Below are 26,064 nucleotides of genomic sequence, written 5' to 3'. Positions count from 1 at the left end.
GTTATATTATACAGCGTAATATTATACTAATCTATAGCTTATATATCAGACGTGGTCGATGAAATAAGTAATAAAATATTATATTTATTGTCGCTGGGAATATACAATCATATAATGGCGGACGTCATCTGCTGTATAGCAGATCGTCATATATGTGTGCCCGAGATCGTGAGTCGATATAACGTTTATTGTCGATGACGATATTGACCAATAAAAAACAATTGGCGCGCGAATACACAGCGGCGGTTATATATATGGACATTGGATGGTCGTAAAAATCGATCGTAATGTAAACATTAAGATCTTCAATCATAATTTAGGACTACATGTCTACAAATTGATTTATATTTACACACATTGCGGCGTACAGCGTATAACGATATATTTTATAGTAATATATGTGTTTATGACATAAAGAAGACGATGTAATATTACCGTAGGTATAACATATAATAAAATACGCCACAGAGATTGCGATCGTTGTGCGATAAGAACAGCCACAACACGGATTATCTGTAATAATATTGTGGCGATCGGGTCGATGAAATGGGAAAACGACTGCGAAAACGAGAGGCGGCTGCGGTCCTATACAGAGGAAACTTTAACGCACGAATGGCCACCGCGATTATCTATATCTGTAATAATATAATAATATACGAGAGTAGGCCTTACCGATCGGATCCGTTGAAAAGACTGCAGCGGCCGAAACTGGCGGAGGTATCGCGCTCGCTACATTATAAATTATGTAAAACAAAAAAAAATAACCAAACCGTTATAAACATTGAAACCATATATATATATATATATATATATATATATATATACATTATAATATAGGCAGTAGTGCAGTACCACACGTCTATGGTCTATTGGCGCGGATTGATTTTAGATCTTTATCCTAAACGATTAACATCACGGCTCTGAACTGGTATATAATATATATATATACGGCAACTGTCCATCACGCTGTGTGCGTATAACAGTGTAACAATAGGTATATATATTAATATATAAATTATTCGTGAATTCGTGATATCGTCACACGTATACGTCGGTGCAGCAGCCGACGAGAGCTCCTCCCAGTCCCAAGTATATGAACGTACACACAACTCGGGCGGGCACCACGCCCATCCGGACGGACGCGAGCCAATGCCGAATTAAATGGACTGGAAACCGAGGATGACACCACGCGCAGCGTATGCTTAACGACGGTGCTCCGGTGGCGGGCTCTCGTATGGAAATTAAAAAAAAATACGTATCGGAAACATACCAAAATACATGACACTATATACTATAGCCATACGTTAGAAAAGTAACGTACATCGTGCAGGCTATGTTTTTTTTTTCTCACGTCTCCGAGTCTTATGCCTACATACATATTTTATATATACGACAGTCACGTCCGGGAATGTTGCAGTCTCCGATTGGTCGACGTGTGTCTCAACCCTATTATAATATTATATATACCTATTACGCTCAGAAGCATACGACGCATAAGGTAAACCAATATGATGTATTGCGACCACGCTGTATGCACGGGATGTGCGCGCGAGGGGAGTGGTCCGCGAGCGAGATAATCTTCGGATTTATTCGTCCGTTAAATGTCGACAATTAGACGATGCCGAATATCAGATTTCGGAGACGATTCAGCCGCCGCGGATATTATAATGTGCGCCATACGCAACTGCACGCGCTTATAAGGACCTCCCGTACGTTTTATTTGAATTTATTATCACGAACGAGCGTACACTATAACGCGCGGCAGGAACACGTAAAATATTATATAGGAACGTATACAGAAAAAAGGGTTGCTCGCGCCCGCGTGCTATGAAATATTACGACGGCCGAATACGTTACGACAATGGGTTATAATTGCGAGCGCACAACTTACTATCCGCGTTACATATTTTATATCGTACTAAAGGTAAGGTAGGTATTTGTGTGTGTGTGTGTGTGTGCCGGGGCTATAAATTATAGATCACGTCCCGCAATAACAATATTATAAATACTTGTGCACAAAAGAACCCGGAGGGCCTAATTTTTGTGTGTACGCGCGCGCCCCCGGCCTCGTCTCGTAATTCGATATTCTTAATATCAAAGGTCTCGCGAACGGGTATAGCCAATCGCTTGGATAATATAATATTATTATGTAATGATATAATATCGTCTATTTAATATATTATAATAATATTGTAAAATACGCGACGAACCGCCTTCGCCGATTCTAGAGTTAATGACGAAGCCGTACGGGTAACCCTCTCACGCGACTGAAATATGCGCATCACATTTCTGCGTAACGACAAAAAAAAATAAAATATATATACATTACATTGCAGTAGCGGGGGTTTCTGATTTAAAGAGGTAAAAGACGTATCTCTATTGTTTCCAACCAATTATTATAAGAAAAAAAAGAAAAAACCGATTTTTGCGACCCGCCACAAACCAGATATATTGTGTAGGTATAGTGTCGGTGTCGCAGTGTTATATTTTTAAAACAATAGCGTATAATATTATTATCATTATTACAATATATATACAATAATAATAAGTGTTCCCCGAGCACGACTGAATATCAAGTTTTATAAACGTCTGCGTGCAACTCGTTAAAAATACATTTCACCGTCTGCGTATATATTTTCGAGTGAAATGTGCAAATAAATGTAACGCATCTTTATACCTAAATACCTATCTATATTACAATATATTTATTTATTTATATACACACGAGTTTCTAGTGAACTCACAAAAAATTGTCGTTAAACCGATACTGGAAAAGTACATGTGCCCGATTAGTAGATGGATACATGCATAATTTTTTATTGATAAATACAGTAATTGATATTAGGCACGATTTCACAAGTATAATGCAAGTTATATGTTGCCGCCGTTGCCGGCAATGCGATTAAATTGCAGTACGATTATTCGTACTAACAAGTAACAACACGAACGCATAAAACTTGCTACCAATAATGCATAATTCATTAAAGAATTTTATATTAAATGCGTGAGCATATTAAAATCTGTTACATGGAAATTATTTATTTGATAAAAGTTTACATATTTTTATTCATCATTATTCGTACGTATTTCAATTCAATGAAAATGGTATGTAGGTTTTTCAAACAAATATTAAAATATGATGTTTATGGGTGTTTTTACAATTTATTGAAATGCCTACAGAAGTCCTAGAAAATACAATTACCTTATATTATAATATCCATTATTATTAGGCATTTATAGATGTTGATATATTTAATTTAGAAATATTGCAGACACGCGTACCTTCATAAGTTACAAACTAACTCGTGGATTATTAATTTTGTTAAGGTAAATAATATCATTAAGTATATTACTATATAATAAAATATTTAACACTAAACTAATGACCAAAAAAAAATTTACAATCACGACATAAGTTACGTCATGTTCTGTAATATAAGGCTTAGCAAAGAACAATACTTTAATAAGTTTGGCATGTAAAAGGCGTTTCTACCTTTTATATTATAATAATATAACTAACGCAATATGGAAGAACCCCATGGCTGCTGTTTTAAAGGCTATTATGACAATGGTCAATGGAAAAGTAAAGAGTAATACGGCCATGTATAATAGGTCTTGGGGCCATTGTGATCGTTTATGAATGTTTTCATCATTTATCCATAAATTAAATATTTCACATTTCGCACAGAAAATCCGTTTGAATTTTTATCACGTAAGATGCGGTCAGGAATAGGTTTAAGCATCATGTATGTTGATATTATTAAATATTTTATTTTATATTACCCACTATGTCTAAAACTAGTGTAATGATATAATATGATTACACGTGTAACTTAACCAGGTGTATTTTTATTTCTAGATTTCTAATTGTGACAATAATTATATAGCTGTACCTAACGAACAAATAACACATAATAATATGTTACGCTGGATGATTTACAATAACAGATTATATTCATATCACGACAAATGAAGGGAAACACACACAATCATATATGATAAAGGTACGTAGTGCGGTTGTCATCGAACGGAATGAATGTTATAATGACGCCAAGCTTGTATGAGATTATTAAGATAATAATTGTACCAATTGTATGTATAAAGGTACCTAAATAAATTTAAGCGATGAACGTTATTGTCGTTACACAAGTCGCAGGCCGTAGACGTTAATATTGTAATTATAAAATTAGGCAATAACAACATTATTGTAATTTAATGTGAAATAAAAGCACTTTAAATTCGCGAATCGTCTAAAACTAGTAGGTACTATTATAGGTACCCAAACATTTCACATGATCTTTAAAAAAGCATGACTGACGACATTATTATATCAATAATATAATGGTATCTATACGTATACGTGTGCAACGAAAAGTGACGAAATAGTAAAAATACCGATTACATGTATACGAGTATACCTACTACTTGTTGTTATTGTACTAGTAAACTGCAAAACCGAGTTCACGCGTAATAAGTAATAAAATATTTTTCTCATCATAAATAATATTATTTATGTTTATTAGAAAACGATATTATAAATTTGAGAGCATTACGCAATAATTTTATATCCTAAGTATTGGTCAATAACGATGTCGGCGCGTTTTGAAAAGCAGTATTTCAGACGATCGTTGACCATAAAGCGCGATGTAGGTATAACATAGTTAATAATTAGTGTCGGGCGTAACAAAATGAAACGAGGCGCCTATACAAGATGCCCTCGAAAATATCGTTTTATTTTAGTATTGAAGTGCACTGTTGCGAGGCTACATGGCCATACAAAATACAATAACTTCCCAATCGATGACAACTCGGAAACTTGTTTTTACCATGCGACACACACGTGCGTAGCGACGATATACGGCGGCCGAACCGAGCCGATTGCCGGAGACAATTCTCTCATAAGCGTATTGTTAAAAAAGCAGACCTTAAATAGAATACGCAAAAATGTTATACACACATACATAATATATATATATATATATCAAAATAATGATGTTAAGTTTATGATTATTATTTATTGGGTTATTAATATGTTATGTAATATGATCGACGATGCATCGTCGTTTTTGTTTTTTGGTTATTGTGTTATTTAATGATATACGAAATACAAACGGCCAAGACACATAAGTGCATAATATAATATTATATCATAGGAATACGAGTTAAATGCGATAAAAAATGTATGAATAAAAAAGACAAGCGGCGGCGGCGGAGGTAGCAGCGGCAGCGGTCACGCAGATTAAACGCGCACGCGTGCTATGACACTTACGGCCATATGTCGGCAAGATGCTTGTCCTTGACGGAGTCGGACAGGTGCGGCAGCTTGTAATACTCGTAGACGAAACTGAGTGGTGCACCGCCCTGGCCCTGTCCCTGGCCCGACTGCTGGCCCTGTTCGTCTCCGGTAGCGCCGCCCGAAATGTTGAGCATGGCTGACGTGGCGGCGGTCAGCGGATGTTCGTAGTACGACTGCCTCCAGCCACCCGGCTCGGCGGGTTGTTCGGACACGCTGCCGCCGCCGCCACCGCCTCCTCCGCCCCCGGCGCCACCACCACCGTTCGTGTCCGAATCGGCCATGCCGTCGTCGCGGTGATGATTGTGTCGCCGGCGGTGGTGATGCTGTCCGTCGCCGTCAACAACGGCGCCGGTGATTTCGTCGTCCTCGCTGCAGCTACCCCGCCGTCTCCTACAAAAACAGCCCACGAAAAAAAACGTCCTCCGTTCAGGTATCACTAGCGCACAGGTAGATGTGTGGGTAGACTTAAGTTTTAAGGGATTTAAATTATGGCCAGTTTCATTTCTATTTGTTCCATTAATCCCTGCCCACCCAGCTCGCCTACGACAGAGCCTTTGCGAATCAAAAACTATGTGACACCTATAATATAATATTGAAGTAATCGCCGCGTTTTTGTCGAGAAATGTTTATTTTATCAGAAAACGATCGCGTATATCATTATTATTGTAACATACTTGCGGACATATACATAAACCTATACCGATCTGGAGGAAGGGGACTGGGCAGGTGTCTAAATGGTGAAAATATGTTATAGATTTCAAACGACTTTTGCAACCGACTTTCACTGCATTGTGCGCTATATACGCGTATAGGTACGTTTAGGTATGTGTTGTATCGAATACGTGCCCGAGCAATACTATACGGCATCACAACACTAATCGGCCGACGAAAGTTCACTCTTTTCCCAGCGAAATCCGCCGATCGATCGCATCTGACAATAATAGCAGATAATTAACGAGAGACGTTGTATGATATAACGACGACATTATATACGGAGAGAAGAGACCTAATAGAGATCACGTCTAAGTACACGGCATAACAATATGTCTGCTACTTATACAGTAAACGACGACGAGCGTGATCACGAGCGGCGCACGCGTTTCGTGAATGAATTCGCGCGGACCGCGGATGAATGACAGCGCATTGTTGTTGCATTATTATTATTGTTATTACTACTATTATTATTATGCGGTAGACGGAGCGATATCCGGCGCCGAGGGGCTCACGATTGTGCGCGCGCCAGACCGGACCGGTTCGGTTCGATCGACCGGTTCTCGGCGACGGCTACCTACAGTAGTAGACCTACATACACTGCGAAACAGGCGACGACAACGAAAACCACCAAGTCTCTTCCATTCTACATGAGGTGATTTATGAAAAACGGTTCCTAAAACAAAGGTCACGCGAAGCACTCGTCTATTGTCTATATACCACCGTTGCTCGGTTGTTGTTTTTTTGGGGGGTCACCCCGTCACGTTAGGTCGCTCGTCGCTCGCCCGAAGAACTGGACCGAAGTGTGCCCGAGAGACCGCGGCTGCGAAACTCGTTCTGCCCGCCCGCCACCTAACACAACTAAACCATCAATGGCGACGCGCGCAACACCGCACAGTATAAATACGGGTATACGATGATAACCAGTTATTATTGTTATTATATTGTTGTAGTTATTATAGTTGTTGTTGTGTGCGTGTTATATTGTTTGTATAAATAGTATATTATGTTTACAGCCGTGACCTTTGGTCTCGTTAAAAAAAAAAACTGAACCTGTTGTGCCACTGCACACGCGCGCCGCGCACTACACCGACTCGACCGACCACAACAACAGTTTCCCAAACGATTTCATTAACAAGTGTCGTCGCCGTTTTCTCGTTTTCCGCTCCACGTGGCCGTGTAAACGCCGCGACCACGTGTAATGTCATACACTTATGAATTATGATTATTATATATTTCGCTCGAGTGTCAGTAGTACTGATGTTAGAAAATATCGGTACACGATAATCAGAAATATTTTATTATTATAAAACGCACTTTTTTCGTAATAGACCAAAATCGTACAATATCGGCATCACTATATTATGGTATTTTTAACCGCATAATATTATAACTGCGTACTGTATTGAGATCGTCACCATAACATATTTATAAAATAAATAGCCGAATTAGGCGACTTGTTCCGCGTTCTTAGTTTTGACGCGGTGATGATAAGGGTGAGTAGGAAATGTGCGTTGTATGCTGTATGAAGTGGCAAAAAAGTCATCGCGTCAACGATGAAGCGATCTCGAAAAAAAATTGAAAACCTTGGAAAAAAAAAACCAGGCACTGGCGACGAATCGCGGATGTCGGGTCGGAAGACGCACGGCCCCCCCGGGTGATTAATTGTTTTATAAGATTTCCGAATAAATATAGCGCGCGCACCACACAATGTGCTCGGAGAGATGAGGGATGAGACAGTGATCGGAGGGCATGAGAACTGCGTTTTGCGCCGACGGGTACATATTATACGGTGTACGTATATATATAGTACACACTGCGCCCCGCTATGCGTGGCTTCCTCTCGGTCCGTGTTTACACAACCCTTTTGAAAATCATTTACGAAACAGCGGCGGTCTTGCGCAACGAGTGATTTTTTTTTTCGCGATCTATTCATGCGGCGACGTTCTGGCTGACGACAATGGGTAACCGAGCCTATACATACACTGCATACCATGTATATATATATATATATATATATATGTATAGTTATAATATGTATTATAGGTATGCCGGGCCCGAGGCTATTTGATGCGAAAAGGATTTAAAGGTCGACATTGACAAATGAGGAGCGCGCCGAGTGCGAGCGCATGTCGCGCGTTTATCACTGTTTCGATATTTGTTTTTTTTTCGAGAGCTGGTATTATAATGGTTGTGTGACTGAAGGAGATATAATATATGATGCGGCGTACGCGCGGATTAGGAGTCGTGTCGTACGATTTAAATATTGCGATTAAAAGAATAATAATAATAATAAACGAAAAAGGTCATATTGTGTGTGCACAGAGTAACGGTTTTTTTTTATTATTATTGTTATTTTCATCACCACGATGCTTGAAATTCTCATGATTTCGACAAATATGTTCACGGTTTATTTACTAGGTAGATATACCCGTACGCCCTTTCTGTAGAAGAGATCGTCAGTCTATACAGCTGATGTGGTATATAGTCGATAGTAAATAGGTCACCATTTACGAGTTTCCCCTATAGATATTGGCGGAAGTGGAATCTAAGGGTTTTTCGAGTAAAAAAAAAAGAAATGATACACACGCTTCAACATTCCCCATGAAAACCAAAGGTATAGGTATTATCCGTAGGACAGAAAAAGGACAACTACCATAATTATACTTAAGAAAACAAACAATGTAATTTTTGAATTATCCGCGGGCGCCGACCGAGTAACGATGTTTTTTGTTTTTTTTTTTTTTGTTGTTTTTGATTCCAGACGGTGCATATACCTTGTAGTATTTATATGGTACGCACTACGCACGAAAATTAGATATATAATATTATTATTATATACGTAAACAACAATGTCAGTTTTTTACCGACGATATATTTTTTGATTACTGGTTTTTCGTCGTTTGTCAGCAACCGATCTCATGGGAATATCCTCATCGTCGCCATTCGTATACTATACCTATTCGGGTGTGTACATTATACATAGTTATTCCTAATATAATCGTATAGGTGTATAATACACACAGACACACAAATATTCGTACACATACACATAAATACATGTGGATAAAGTACCCACAGACGCCGTCGCCGAGCAAATGATTTGTGGGAGATAATAAACAAAAAATTACCTTCCTAAGTAATAACTACATACATGTATGTATATATAGCGACAAGACGGTGTGTCCGTAGTATATATAAATATTATACATGGACAGAAGGGAAATAACACCGTTAATTTGGTACACGGAGTTATCCGAAGAGTTATAATACTATACATATGCATGCCGTTGAACAGACCATACACATTACACATATATGCAAATGACTGTAATCACGATGATTGCGCCTCGGGACCGTAGTCGCCCCGTTACATACATATACGTGAGTATAGTATATAATAACAATATAATACGATATCTACCCCCAAACGAGATGGAAGTCGATAAAAATGTAAATTCTATATGTGTATATAAGTGCAGGTACCTCGACTATAAATATATGATTCGAGATGCTATTGTTGTTCGGCTTAAACCTCATATGTATAGGTGTATATACAATATGATAGTATACGTTTTATATACCGTACCATACATTTTATTCGGGGGGACAACGGGGCGAAAAAGGGATAATAATGTTAACACATGCATAGGTAAAGGCGTATATACTAAAAAACTGGTGACCCGCCGCTGAATACCATGCAATAATATCATCATGTGCGTCGTGTGTGTTATTATTATATGTTTTCCTCGCAAACGCTAAAAATGCCATAAAACATTACGAGTAGACCCGTTCAACTTAACCCAGTTATAATATATAGGTAACAGGGAAGGTTATATACCAATACAAGAGTAGATACTCTGATGTCGTGAAACGTGTCAACGAGAAATGTTGATTTATAAATTAACGCGGGCTGGGCAAACTAGCGTGCCATCGACCTAGAGAGCAATAACGTTTTTCTGTCCGTGCACAATAATCATAAAATATAATATCCTACAATTGCATAATTATTTTAAACATGAGCATGTGTGCGTTATCCCCTAAAGCTACAATCCATCGATCGATCAAATCAACCGATTACATACTCACACTCACACACAGTCTCACACTCACACCCATGTGCGTATTATAATATCATATGCCAACGATGTAGGGTATTTGGACCGGATATTCCTGTTTTGCGTAAGGTTGCCGCCACCGAGAACGCTGTGTCAAAAACAAAAAGGACGTCCGCCCGCCCGCGCCCAAGCCGATGCCAATACGTGTATATTATTATAGATATACCTATTATTATACTTGCTACATGACATATAATAATATAATATATACACATGACGATAGATATCTGCCGATAGCGCAGCACGACACCCGAGTCTGGAGAAGCGGTTAGCCCTCAACGGCCAATTGTTTTTATATACATATAATGTAATATGGGTACATATATTGTGTATAAATCGAACGCGTTTTATATGCCACAATGCGCGGTCACCCGTAATTAATATTATTTATGTCTGGTGTGCAGCCGATACATATTGTTTATTATAATATGTTGTAGGTACTCCCGAGTGGACAAGAAAGACCACGACCGAATTGTCTCAGACGCGCAGCACGAATTATTTAGCGACGGAAAACGACAAGGACATCATGTTGGAGTGAAACACCAGGGTACACACACACACATATATATAATGATTTTGTAAAGATAAGTGTTATACATAAATTGAATGTTATTGTACATCACCTCGTGAGAAGGTTTTACCACAACAATTCGGTTGCCAAATCGGTAGAAAACTTATTCGATCTCTTGAATCTCGACGGTATAATATTTTACATGGAAAGGCGGCAAGTAGGTAGGTATAAATAAGAAAATCATCAGGTATTCGGTATCGAAAGAAAAATAACGTATACAATATAAATGGGCAATATAAATGAGTTTATATACATAGGTTATATACATAATATCTTCGACGTTGACTAGGAAATTGAACAACGGCCGAAAGTATATTACAATATGTACATGTCGGTTTTACGACTGCACGTACCAAAATATAATATATATATAATATATATTATATACGTACGAATAGGTTAGCCGAAGTGGGTGTATCCGCGAGATGGATTATTGCTCCGGTAAATTATACTTCGCTAGTACCAATACATAACCAGCTAACATACCTATATATAATATAATTTATATAATATGATAGGTACGCATATATTATACTACTCGCTGACCACAAAAACCTATGTCTCGCACACGGTGGGCTGCACATAATATTATTATAATACATCATTATTCGCTCGTACATACGCGTCTTATATTGTGGGTAAGTACGCGGTTCCTAGTCATAGTCTAATATATTATCCCGTATCTCAATGGTGGAGATTAGCAAGTTAAAAAGTTAATTTAACTTTTTATAAACTGCAGAGTTAAGTTAATATTTATTTTTTTCATATTAACGTTTAACTTTTCGATTTTCGTTTTTAATTTGTTAGTTTTTAACTAATCGATCATCTGTAACTTAATTTGAGTTAATTATTTTCATTAATTAGCCCACCTTTGCCGTATTCTTATGTACATGAAACATAATATGATGGTATATGCAATGCATTTAGATAACAACGAGCATATTATTATGCATGGTTTAAAAATCTATAAGGAATCATTGAAGATTTATTGCGGATACGAAGTTCGAACATTATACAATATTCTTTATATTTTTGCAGCTACCTCGAAGAAAATAGGTATTATCGTATATTATGTGTAATATTGAATTATACTTATAGGACATATTATCGTCCGATAAAATATAATTGTGCCGATTACGTATTATACAGATAAAATGCAGTAACTAGTAACCACGAAGATAATGATACCGATATATAGGACATAGGTATGTCATTTTACATCTTGTCGGACGTGTGTAATCGATTCGGCCGCATAACTGTGTTCAATATAAATATGTATATGCTTACGTGTTTACAATAGTTTGTATATAGCAACAAACTAGATAACATTGAGACGGTAAATTAGAAACGAAATTCCAAGTCCAGTGACGAGTGCACGCGCGTGCGTCCGGGATGCAGCGACGAGACGATATAATATTTTACTAAAGATATCGCCATTTGCGTCGTTCAAGGGTACCCAGAGGAGTGCGTATAATATATAAATAATATGATTATTATAACTAAACCGTGTATAAGGAGTGTGCAAATACCACATGACTTATAACTCGTCAACTTAGACCGAGAAATACGCGAGCTTTTACGCGTAAGTGAACCTATGTTCAGTAGCTACTCGTACTCCAATCGTTAACTATATTTAGTCATCACGAATCACGATATACTATAGTCATTTTTACTGATAAATTAGAAAGTATTGAACGTCGAAAACATCAAAGTAAGATCGTTATAATACAAACGGTATAGCTTAAGTATTCATCATCCCCTAATTTTTACGCCAAAAATATATGTTATAAATAATCTAGACGATCTCTTAGGTAATTATTAAGTATTAAAACTATACCTATATACTAACAACAATGAAATAATAAATTATATTCTGCCAGAATTTAAGCACAACGTTGCGTGGCGAGATGGAAATTTTTATTTATACGTAGGCAATCGAATAATCTAACTCCATCGTTGATGGGAGGAAGCGTGATATGTGATAATAAGTAAAGACTTTATTATTATATAGAAGTTAAAGTGAAAATCTTTATAATAGGATTATTATTATTATTAAAATTAGCACGGTGCGATATTATAACGATATTATAACGATATTATTGTAAATTAAAATATATACCAATGTTACGAAGCTTTCTATTGGCCCACAGCGATGATGTGCGGCGGAGGTAGACACGGTGAACACTACAGATTTTAATATATTGTACCTATACAGGATGATCGCTACAAGAACAATATAATCGTAGTAATAATATAATGATTACGGTTGCGAATGTAATGTAATATTTAAAAAAAAAATGTTTCGCGGCGATTTAACCCCGAGGACCTAGCGGTTCGTCCACAGCGACGCAACAACAACAATATGTGGGCGGAGAGCGAGGATTCTGCTGCGGACACATACACATATCATAATCTACCTGAATGCATAAGATTTTTTTTATGTTTATATCTATGAACCTATGGCACCTAGGTATGGGTACCAACTACAAGCGTGTAATGTGCTGTGGGAACACCGCAGAGGTCGCGAGGCAGGTGAAAGGCCGTCGGTCTATCTCATATAATAATATTATCGCGTATTATCTGACTCATACAACTCATATGTGCAGCGAATGTGTGTGTGTGTGTACTATTGCTTATACAAGAAATATACGTGTTTAATATCGACGTATAATACGTACAAAGAACAGAGGTATTATATATTATATGTACCGTAAACGAGGTGTGATGTGCATTGCGCAGGATCTCGCGTGTGCATGGGCGCATCGTATACTCCACTTAGGTATACCGACCGAAAATCTGAATATCTGATGAGAACGTTTTAACACCCGGACGGAACGTGGTCACGTGCAGGGAAATACTATCAGCAGCACGTAAATAATGACGCGAGTTGTTATATTATATAATAAGCATGTAATAAAATTATTGTATATGCGACAGGTACTTGAATATATATATAAATATTACCATAAATACACGATCGAACTTAATCTAATATGATGTATATCAGCAATACAATGTAATGTTCACTCGAAAAATGACAAAATCGTCAGTTTGACAGTACACGTTGGAATTATTTTCGGCGTTATATCTTTGGGGGTAAGACTCGACAGTATAATATTTTATTATGTAATGTATAATATTAGAATTTAGGGTTGCGTATCATACGTATTTGAACTTATTTCTACCGGCAGCATTCTTAAAAAAAGAATACAACGCTCATTGGAAAAGAAATTGAAATACTTGGGCTGGAGTAGCATGTATATATGTATGTGTGTGTGGCCATGTTTATTTATCCAGGTACGACATCGATGATTATAATAATAAGTAATAGCGTAGTGTCGCGCAAAGAATTTTGATCAGTCGTCGATGGCGGAGGCCATGCTATGGCGGCACTTCGGATAGGTAAATCACGAGGAAAATTCTCATAGTTTTATATATTATTATTGGTATTTTTTCTTCTCATAACATTATATTACTATTTACTATATAGGTACTCAACGTTACACGGTACGCTGGACGATTCTCCTCCTATTCGCACATTCGTATCACGTACGGGCCATATCGTTCCTTACCTGGAATCATCGACTGCTCGATCTTTCCCCGACCGAGACACGGAGAACGATCCCGATCGGGGATTTGGTAATAATATATTATACTGAAGTAATATCGCATCGTACATATAGGTATCAGTTACATCACATTGTATAAATAGGTATGAGGTATCAGTTTCGTCAAAGACCGAATTCGGTCGGAACGTCGTGTTGTTCTCGACTTCCAATATTATTTTCAATGCGTCTCCGACAGATTACATCACGGAATACATCTCATCGTCCTCATATTATAAGGTTGAAGTAATTTTTGTATTAGTCACCAACTGCACAGCAATTGCGAAACTGGTGCAGCAGGATTCGTATCAGTCAGAGCGCACTGCAATCCATCGATCGACGACTGCGGTTAATTGTCCGTGTTTAATAAATTACATATACCTATATAAATTCTCGTCCAAGCTTTATGCTTACACGCGTACAACAGGCTAGTATTAGACACGCAAGTTAGAACCGAGCGCGTGCGATTAATATCGTAATGTTCGAAATAATGCCTTGCTCGAAACAACAACGACAACGACGATGATCTCTATAGAGCTAACGTGCGGGGCTAGCTGTAATGACGACTATTATTATGCTTAGAATCATATACCCACGTTTTATAATGTTATTATTAAATCGTCGTAGGTATTATATACCTACTGCGACTGCGGTAGCAGTAATTTCAACGCTACTGACGATGTTTTTCCAATCGTGACACGTTCGATCGGGACATCGCGAGTGCAATATATCTGCAGAGAAAAACTTTTGTCGTTTGCTGTACTGCAGATGCAAGATCTATTTTATTCGAGAAGTTATAGCGGTATCCACATTTTCTATACAGGTGCATAAAAGCTACAACGCACTTATTCTAGAGAATAGAGATTCGCATGTTTACATTGTATTATGATGACGATGATGATGATGAAGATAATTAAGATGACAATAATGTCCGTTTAGTGCGTACGGGGTCTTAAACCGGTATATTAGGTAGGTAAACACAATAATATTATTATTATATCCCATGCGGCACGTGGTTGTAATAGTTCCTATATAGGTAGTACATATGCCACACGTCGAGGGTAATTTCTTGAAATACCGGACCCTCGAACTTGTTCCGAGTGTATATTATAGATATGTATGCATACAGGTTGTTGCATACTAGTTTGGCTGCAAGAGAGGCTAAAGATACTACTACATACTACTGCTATACTACTAGTATTAATATTTACTACTACTACTACTACTACTACTACTTACAACAGTACTACGATTACTATAAATAGGTTCACAAGCAAGACACCCACGTCAAATGGTGCAGTAAGCCATTTCCATTCATAAAAATAATAATATCTAACGGGTATTCGGCCATGTATACACGAAACGCACATGGTTTAAACGACAGACGATCGTCATTTTCGGGATATACCGCCCACCTACAACATAATATTTACACACAATAATAGTATGTAAGTATTCCAGTTATGAACATTAAAATATGATATGCATATTATTGTTATTAATTATATTATAATCGCACTGTGCGTAAACACGACGTACCTATATAATATACGCATATATACCCAAGACCGGAAAACGTTGTATACGCAAACACAGAACACGGTCCATTTAACAATTACATATTATATTTATATCGTAATACGCGTCCCCTTTTATTTATTTTTTCGTGCATACCTATAAGTATACATATACATATATTATCTGCAGCCTACAGGTAGTCGTTTCGAAATATCTGTTGCGTCGAAGACGACGATTTCTCAACTACATATATTATTATTATTCAGTTTTTTTCATTCTTTTCATACGCCTTCAATAAAACATTTTGCGAGCAGTTTATAAACCCGTCGTATCTATATATACCAACAGAATATAATATATATATAATTTTTTTTCTTTCCATTTTCTGCAGAAGCCGGGACGACGACAATGGCCGACGATTGATGTCAGTCGTAAAATAAATTGGTCTGATATATCTGCCGTTTTTTTCTCTCTACGTTTACTCTCATTCCTTCCTGTATACTGTCCCGGGTATATAGTTATGGCCAATTAAAGTACCTATATATAAATATAATAATGCTGGGGCAGTGTCGGCGGGGCCCGCGGCGGTCGGTACTTATACATGAGGGTATATATATATATATATATATATAAGACGAGAGACAGATATTATAGTTTGAGAGGGAGAGTGAGAGAGGGTCGGTGGAGTTTGGCTCACGCACATAGAATTCTAAACTCGGAACTTTATTCGCATTGTGCTCGGAAAGGGTTTTATGAGAATAATAAAATAATAAAATAAAAAAAAGTGTACCTATAAAATATAGGTAAGTATATAATAATATAATATCAGAAAAAATAGTCACATGCCAATAAATATATGATAAAATATATATTATATGTGCTGTGTACAAAGGTACATGAAATATAATAATTTTGTCGTTCACGAAAAAAACGGACTGGCGACGACGAAGTACATTGCGCGCGAAAATATGTAGCGGGCGGCCGAATCGATAAAGCTGAATAAATTCGTGCGCGCGCGCTCTCAGTCAAACGTCTCCCGATTGGTCGGATCCGTCCTGAGCGGGCGGCGACCATTAGCCGGGCGGCGTCGGCGTGCTATCGCTTTATTTATTTTTTAATTATTTTTTACGACAAGTGCGCTTTGCTGGACCAATAGATAATGATAATGATAAATAATCAAATCTGTGCACACATATACATAATAATGATACAATATAGTATAGCGTCACGCATGCGCGCGCACGTACATGAATACGCATATAAACGTCAACTCGTGTTGCCGATAAAATTATCTATAACCGGCCATCCGCCGTCGTCCCGGCGCCGATTTTTATCTATATATACACATACTAATATATAATATATATTATTTATATGATAATAAAATAATGCATATTATAAATTACGCGTTGTGTAAAATAATTTTGTATTCATATTTACGGTTCGCTATTTTATAATTTTCTATAGGTATACAATTGCAGATTGTAACTACACTATCTACTTAGGTTTATGACTTTATAAGTTATGGTATACGATATATATATAAATATATATATAATAGAGTATATTATAGACAATACCGTAAACACTGCAATATCGTTTTGAATCATTGGCATGAGGTAAAAGTGCGCGTGGTATTGGTATTGTATAGATGTATAAAATAAACTGCGGAAGACTACGATTTTTCACTTGAAAAAATGATCGATCTTATTATTTTTTATCACAAAATAGCTACAAATATACGTTTCATCGTGATGTGCATTTTGTAACTATATGTATACACATAAGAAGTATTATATTAAAAATATTTTATATCATATTATATACTGTTACTTATGATCATTTAATGTAAGTATATGTCTCCTACATTACAACATAATAAAATGATAGAAAATAATGCGGATAGGTACACGAAGCCACAACGATAAAATAGATAATATTATACAAAGCGTCTACCCTGGTATACTTAGATAATATACCGCAAATTAGAATGTTAGATCGAGTCGTATCGCAATATAATAATATAATATATACAAGTGCACTTTAATATACGAATATCGTAGGTACCTATAGCCGGGAATTGCTTTTTATTTCTTTACAATATATTCGGTCCAGTAGAATTTTTTACGTGCGGCTATAATATAATGTTATTATAGCTGGTGGGTATGTATTTAAAATATAGTGCCTCTGAATAATAAACTTGTAAAAAATTTCTTTATTTTATGTATTAAAACTACATATTATTACTCATATAGATTATAAGTAGGTACACACATACACCGCGCAATGTATTATAATGCCAATGTATAATATAATACAATATATTTGTATACATTTATATAATCTATGTATATAATTAGAATGCGAACTCGAAAGTTATAAAAATTTAATTTTACGACAACGATTTTTTTTCTAAACTAGTGCATATAATAAATAAATAAAAATAAAATATGAAAACGATCTTTAATAAATGTGATTATTTTTAAGACATTATATTATACATTACTATTACCTGCATACACGCACGTTCTTCTTTAAATGTAGTTGAAAAAAAAAAACAAATAAAAGTAATAGTAATAACGAAAATATTGTCCAACACAGATGTGTTGTTAAGTTTATTTTATTCGACACTGCACAATTGTCAATTACGAGTTGTAACAATTTGTTTCAATGGATAATTTTGTATTTATAATTCTATAACCCTATAGGTAAATAAGTTATAAAATATGAAATTAAATCATAAATTTGCAATCAAAGTCAATTTCGCCCTTATATATATATTAAATTACCTACGTCATTATTTATTGCTTTACAGACAAACATTCAGAAAGTATACCGGCACGTGTATATTATTGTATGGTTCAATATCAACACAAATTCGTTCGTCACGCGCGTTAGGTAGACTATATCTATATTTTATACAATAAATTTCTATTGGATTCAAATCGTAAATCAACGCCATGCGATTCCATTAGTGCAATATGCACGCCATGAAAATAAAATAAAATATGCCTTCAGCTTTAAAATCAAAGATTTCATCGGGGACACCGACTTTCGATGAAAAATGATTTCAAGGATAGTATAGTATAAGCGAGGATTTTTTTATCACTCAGTGTTTTCGATAGACCTAGCATAATATATAGGTATGTGTGCGATAAATTACAGGAGTCAATAACCAATCCAAGTGGTTTTATAATGATTGTGTGAACACACAAACGTAATTTAATTAGTAAATAACTAATTATAAATTAATTTACTATTACAAATTTTACACGATGACAATCTAATATAATATATTACGTACATATATATCATAGATAATATTTCTGCAATTCACTGATACGGGTATAATTTTGTTCACGTTGAAAAAATGTAACGACATCTTAGCTATTCATTACAGTAATAAAAATGCCGAATAGTTAATAGGTAAGCAATAATGGTAATATTAATAATAAGAAGAAAAAAAATACAATCAATGATTTGAACGTTATACATTGTATCTATATTGTCGGGCGTGTTTCAAACGAAACTTCGATCGGTAAAAACATATTTATTTCATTAACAGAAATAAATACACGGTTTAATGAGTATACCGCACACGGTCATGCATGCATATTGGGTTGCCTAACCACGGGTTCCTAAAATATTATAATTATTTTTAACACTATTTATTATTAATTATTAATTTAATATTATTTTAATTAAGATGCATTTTATTTTACGAAAATAATCATACAAAAGGGCAATCAAAAGTAGTTATGGCATGGATGAAAATAATACCTAAAAACGCGGGAATCCATTCGATAATAATATAATGACCTGCTCAGGATGATAACGAATACTAGTACCACTGACGAATTGAGAGAAAATGTATGCTATCATTTAAGTATATATACAATTGAATGATAAATGACAACATACGTACATATATATCGTGGCGTGGTGCACCTTATTTTCTGATCGTGTTTATCGCCACCTCGGATAAGCGAACGAGCGCCCACACGGACAACAAGCGTCAATATTAATTACAATATATTATTAATTTATTATAAAATATAAAATAGGTTATAAGCTTATAACTTATAACTTAAATGCTACTATATTAACGTGTATACATCGACGTACTCATTTATCATGTGATATGTGCCATGTGTAGTTCAAATGAGAATTATGCACTTTAAAAATAAATATATATAAACGCGAGCCACGAATCATTTGAACGATGAGCGTATTATGTAGACCTACTTGATATTTTATAGATATTACGTTTTTGATTAAAGGGATAACATACGGAGTGATTGAAAGAAACAATGTGGACTGTGGAGTTAAAAGTGCCGTATTGGTCTATAATATAATATAATATAATATTACGCGGCGACGTATTATATAACATAAGAATAATTATCATAATAATGATATCCGTCTGTCCGTCGTCAGCGGGGATTTGTTTTCTTTTCGATTTAACGTGTGCCTAGTATTGTATACTTAGTATACTATACTACATGCACCTAATATTATAGATACGTTTCTTTTTACGTATGTTACACTAGTATATGGGTACGTTATAATGATTGATAGACGCATGTCGATCGTCAGATCGGAAGATCGGAAAGCATTCATTAATAAAGAGCACTAAGTATTTATTTTTTCTTCTTCCCTCCCGTTGATTAATGGTTGAAAGTATATGTACGTTTATTATGATGGCGTATTGGCGTATAACGTACGCGATGAGATGCGTGTTTCTAACGATCGTCTGTACAGCCAAGAATAAGACGAACGACAATGAACGTTTTAAATTTTTTACTAGCCTCACGTCATTATTGTGATGCTTTAAAAATAACAAATAGATATGTTTTAATTAAAAACAAAATCGAATACGATAAATGATTTATAACATAGGTATATTATATAATATATGATGTACCTATCTATGTTCTAAGTCGGGAAAACCTATTTTTTTTATTACTCGAACCACATCGAAAACACGATTAACTAAATAGGTTATTATAGTAATCAATAATCACTTATCGCTTATTTATACCAATACCATATCCGGATATAAATATACTAATTTTCGAAAAACTCTAAATATTTTACACATACTAAGTAAGACCAATAACACCAGTCTTTATAAAGACACTTTTATAAGTTTTATGACACCTACAGTAATTTTAAAATTCAACAGTAAATTAATATATTATAAGAACATTTCGAAACATTATATATATTACTCACGCGGAACCCACAAATTATTAATCATAAATCGATTAGGACATTTGAAGTAGCCCGTGATAATGCGATCAGACTTTATGATATTATGATACGTACCAACCTATAAGCTTTGTAAATCATATATATGTTTTTATAATATCTATATAAGTGCTTATTAAAATTACTATACTTAAATTTGCCTAATAATAATAAGTAATAAGTATAAAAAATTTTACTTTTTAGAAATTATTATGCCTACACGATTTTACGATTTAAATAGTTTATATGTAATAAACAATAATGCTTCTACAATATTCAAAAAAAATAACCGACACGCATGATAATGAGTTATAATTAAAATAAATACAAAAAATATTGACCGAAACGCGTGGGTTACCGACGAAATATACACGTGTTTTTTAACATGATGAAATTAATAAAATTATATAATTAGACACTATGTTCCCGCTGAACCTTCAGCATATTTACACGTTACACCTAATAATAATGATTCAACATACATCGGCGTTTGTTCAATTACATATTTTTAACTGATTTATTTAAAGTCGAGAATATAATATTATAAGCCCACATGTAAGTATAAATTCACAAATTGTACATCAATCTAGCGTAATACCGGGAACATACTAATAATAAGCACACGTCAATATACGAAGATGTACAATATTTTTAATCGACTAGCGAAACCTAAATAATATTTTACATTCGGTAGGGTCAGGCGCAGCGGACAATATATCCATACACGTAGATATATATTGTAGTCGCCGTTTCTTCCCTTTGCGAGCACAACGTATACTTATGTATATAATATTGGGGTAACGGACCCCGTATGCGTAAACATAATGTAATGTACATCGCTATATATGTATAGAATGAGAGAGAGTCCGCCTAGAGAGTATTTTCCCATGATATATTCTTATGTCCTTGCAGCTCGCAACTACATACACGTATATACCTACGATGTCCCTGCGGCAGAAATCGCGGCTGGACAAAGGTCGGTCGGAGCTCCCCCTTTGGCCCTTTTGTGTCCGTGTCACACACTACATATATATATATACATATGATGTGTGTATTCGTGTGTGCCTGTGCTTATATATAAGGAGGATATGTGCGCGTCTTTGCCACCACCACCGGCCGGCCATTCGCACGCTGTACACCCAACTAATTCTATTGTGCATTTAATGTATATGATAATTCGCCGCGGACAACGGAGACACTACCATGGTGTATTATACGAATACAATAATAATAATAATAATAACGAGCAGACAGGCTGAGGTTTTTGTTTTAACGGCCAAAAATTAAATCATATTCGTCAAGCAGCGAAAAGACCCTTCACGCGATTCTCTCTATACCTATCCAAACCTCTCTCACCTGTATCGCAGTTTTGGACGATAGTTCACGGAATAAATTATTTTATTTTTTATCATCGAGCCCGTTGAACTTTAATCCATGTTATATGTATAATAATCTAATAGTGTACGTTTTTTAATAATATGTAACGTTACACGAATACACAGTATTGTAATGCCGATACGAGATTACATATATTTAGAAATTTGAAATAACATAATCTATGCTTAATATTCATTATAATATAGGTATAAATATGTCAGCAGTTATCTGATTTCGATTGACATGTGAAATGTGGTCACCGACTAATATAATAAATTGTAATATAAAATCTAAGTAATAGTACATTTTTATAGAGTAGAGGTCGATTTTTAGAGGTAAATATTGGTTGATAATTTTAAAAATCAATTACACCAATAATGGTTGATCACGTGCGTAATCTTTAATATATAATTTTGCATTTTACAAAGTAAAGTATTTTTAGCCGGAAAAAATTTTCCGATGGAAATGAAAGCAGATAATTATGTACCAAATTAATTACATTGTGCGGCGTATAATAATATTAATATACCTACCTAAATAAAAAATGGTTGATCACCATATACTTAAAAATTTTAAAGTAGCTCAAATGTTCGAAAAGGTTGGCGACCACTGTAATGAAGGTATCTATTTTAATTGTTGACTCATTTCGATTTTAGACGCGTATAGGTTTTAAGTACCTACATTAGTTTTTTTTATATTTTATGCATATCTATTAATCAATTTTCACTCTATGATTATCGATTAAATTTTCCAGATATTTTTGGATTTAAGAAAAATTATTATTCACAAATAATATATTATTTATTTTATTTTATACACGATGATTTCTACGAGAAAATTAATAATGATCACGCACGTACCTTGAAATGATAAGAATAATATTCGTTACCTATTTTATTTTTCCCAATGATTTTTGATTCACACAGAAGGCTCTCGTTTATACATAGCGGCGGAAACAATATAGTGGGGAAATCTCTCGAGTATAACGTCATTTTACATAAAATCATAATTAACGCAACAATGTTGTGCTAATTAAAAAATAGTACACAATTAAAAATATATATATACATATAAGTTATTTTCTTTGGCTCAAGGATAGGTTCAAAAGATAAGAAAATAAAATAAAATTTAATAAGGAATAATAATAACCTATCTAGACTATATTAAAATATAGACTTTGTATAAACTCAAAATTATATGCCGTCTGTTATACAAGCTGAACGCTAAGTTATTAAAAATTAGATATTTGGTTTTGAAAATAATTGCTCAAATTATTATTTACAGTTGAATATTATACTGGCGTGAGAAAGTCGATCACGTTATAAAGAGATTTCCCAAATACTAAGTAAAAAAGAAAAAATGAAATGAAACTACCGAAAAGATTTTAAAAAAAGTGTAAAAATAAAGAATTACCTTTAGACAAGGATGGCGTATAAGTTGTACACGTGGGTATTTTATTTATAATTCCTCCTCGGGAAGCTCACAATAACTGTTAAAAGTTCACGTACACAACTGCGTTTTCAATCGAAATAAAAACTGTATTGACACGAAAAAAAAACTTATAATAAAAATTCGATAAAGTCGAATTGAAATGTATAGAGCACAAACGAACGGAAATTTTCGTCGGGCACGAGAAAAAATATTATAATTAAAAAAATGTAATTAATTAAAAGCGCACTATATCACACGGCGTGTGCCAAGCGGGGCGGTGTGTCGACGGCGTAAATACACACGCGTGTCGTTGCGACTGGTCGGCGTTGTAAGCAACGACTAACAACTACTGTGCGGCCGCGGCGTTGTCGCACTCGCGGGTGTCCCAGCAACAAGTGTGTGCGTGCGCCCGGCGCGGTATCAGTCGGTCCCGCGTAAACTACGACGGCGGCGGCGGAATGGAAAATAATAATAATAATAAAAATCGAACACGAACACGTCGGCGGCCGACGGCGATCTGCGGTCGGTGGGTCGTCCTTTTGCGTTTGTGTGCGTGCGCGTGTGTAACGCTCAGAACTACGTCACCGTCGTCGAAGGGTGGTGGTGGTGGTGGTGGTGGTGGTGGTGGTGATGCTTCTGCTGCCACTACTGCTCTCGGTGGCGACCGACCGATATTATTACTGACCGCGTGCGCGCGACGAAGACCACTGCCCTTGGAATTTGGTCATTATTGTTATTATTTGGTATTTTTTTTATGCAGCAGCATTTTCTTACATTATATATTTTATATTTATATTATTAATTATTATTATTATTATTATGATTATTATTATCATAAAATTATAATATCATAGTAGCGTACGCACACGGCCGACCCCCAGAAATAATGCGTCAACGAGCGGCGACGAATATCGGTTATAAGCGTGCGCGCGCGAACCCATACCTAATCAATACGATTTCGTTATCATCATCGCCTTCGCTGTTCGTTAGTTTTTTCCCCACCACCGATCCCTCCCCGCCTGACACCCACAAAGTAGACACTCTCGGTCCGGCCCTTTCGCCCGCCCCGTGATATGTTTACTAGCGTTGTAAGGGTTGCGCTCAACAACGTGGAGGGGCGCGAAGCGCGTCGCTCCCGTTGGTCGCCAACTCCCTCCCCCAACCACGACGAAACCCCCACCTTCTAAGACGTGACGGCCACATGTTCTCACCACGTCCACCTCTCCACCATTAAATTACCGCAAGCTTATACACACACGATAATAACGATGATAATAATGTATTAAATACTCACACCGAAAATCAGGTTTGGTTTTTTAAAAATTTTTATTCACCCTACCTTACTATACTTTTTACTACTACTACTACTACTACTATTACTACTACAACTACTACAACTACTACTACTACTACTACTGTTTACTACTACTACTGTTGCTGCTGCTCCTACACTACTACGACTAGCACACTATTGTGCTGTTATTTTCGCTGCTACTTGTTTGTTATCTTATGTGTACGGTACTATATATTATATTATACCGGTCCAAATAATAACTGTTAGGGGAGTTTCCGATAGTAGTTTTCGAAAATCAGATTTGATTCTTGGTTTAACGTAAATAATTAAATTGTCCATGGTTATTAACCATTGGTTAATGTTTTTTTTTTTCAAAAAATTGGTAAGTACTTTGAATTACCTCCGAATACTATACGAGATCCAAATTTTCTAGCAGAAACCACGCATTTTCAAAGTTGGAAGTTGGAGCATTTTTACTGCTCCTAAATGTAACATTAAAAAGAAATAATAAACACATATTAAGCTTTTTTATGATTCCTAATTTTTACTAATATGAACATGTATTTAGGTATATTTGAAACCTTCAAGTACATCCAAACTCGATCCAATCTGATAGGTACCATAAATTTCCTTCGATTTTTTTTGTTTACTATAAAGCGACTTGATAGACACAAATCAAAAACACCATTGTAAAATCAATAGGTACATTAATCACTACATTAAAAGTCTAAAATGGCGGGGAGTATGCTTGCATGGTGAATCACTCTATATGTCTGTGGCCACTGATGCATATTATTCATATTACGTTATATATACTTAATAAATAATACTACTACTAATAATACTTCCGCCGTCACTTCTGAAAAGATATTCATATCGCTTTTATATTCACC

The 26,064-nt window shown here is 35.5% G+C and overlaps 1 protein-coding gene across 6 annotated transcripts in view; it reads right to left on the bottom strand.

Annotated features, from left to right (window-relative positions):
* LOC107164101 (transcription factor CP2 like gemini) overlaps window positions 1-26,064 on the bottom strand; it is a 104,439-nt gene that overhangs the window by 31,047 nt on the left and 47,328 nt on the right. For all 6 annotated transcript variants that reach the window (XM_089218587.1, XM_089218592.1, XM_089218588.1 and 3 more), the window contains exon 3: window positions 5,270-5,686. In XM_089218587.1, coding sequence (XP_089074713.1) covers window positions 5,270-5,686 — 417 coding nt within the window. The remainder of the gene's footprint in view (window positions 1-5,269; window positions 5,687-26,064) is intronic.

This window comes from Diuraphis noxia, unplaced genomic scaffold (assembly GCF_037042655.1).
Source record: "Diuraphis noxia isolate RWA-SAM2 unplaced genomic scaffold, SU_Dnox_SAM2 contig0002, whole genome shotgun sequence".
Classification (NCBI taxonomy): Eukaryota; Metazoa; Arthropoda; class Insecta; order Hemiptera; family Aphididae; genus Diuraphis; species Diuraphis noxia.
Note: the sequence above shows the minus strand (reverse complement) of the source record. Positions and strands in the feature narration are given on the sequence as shown.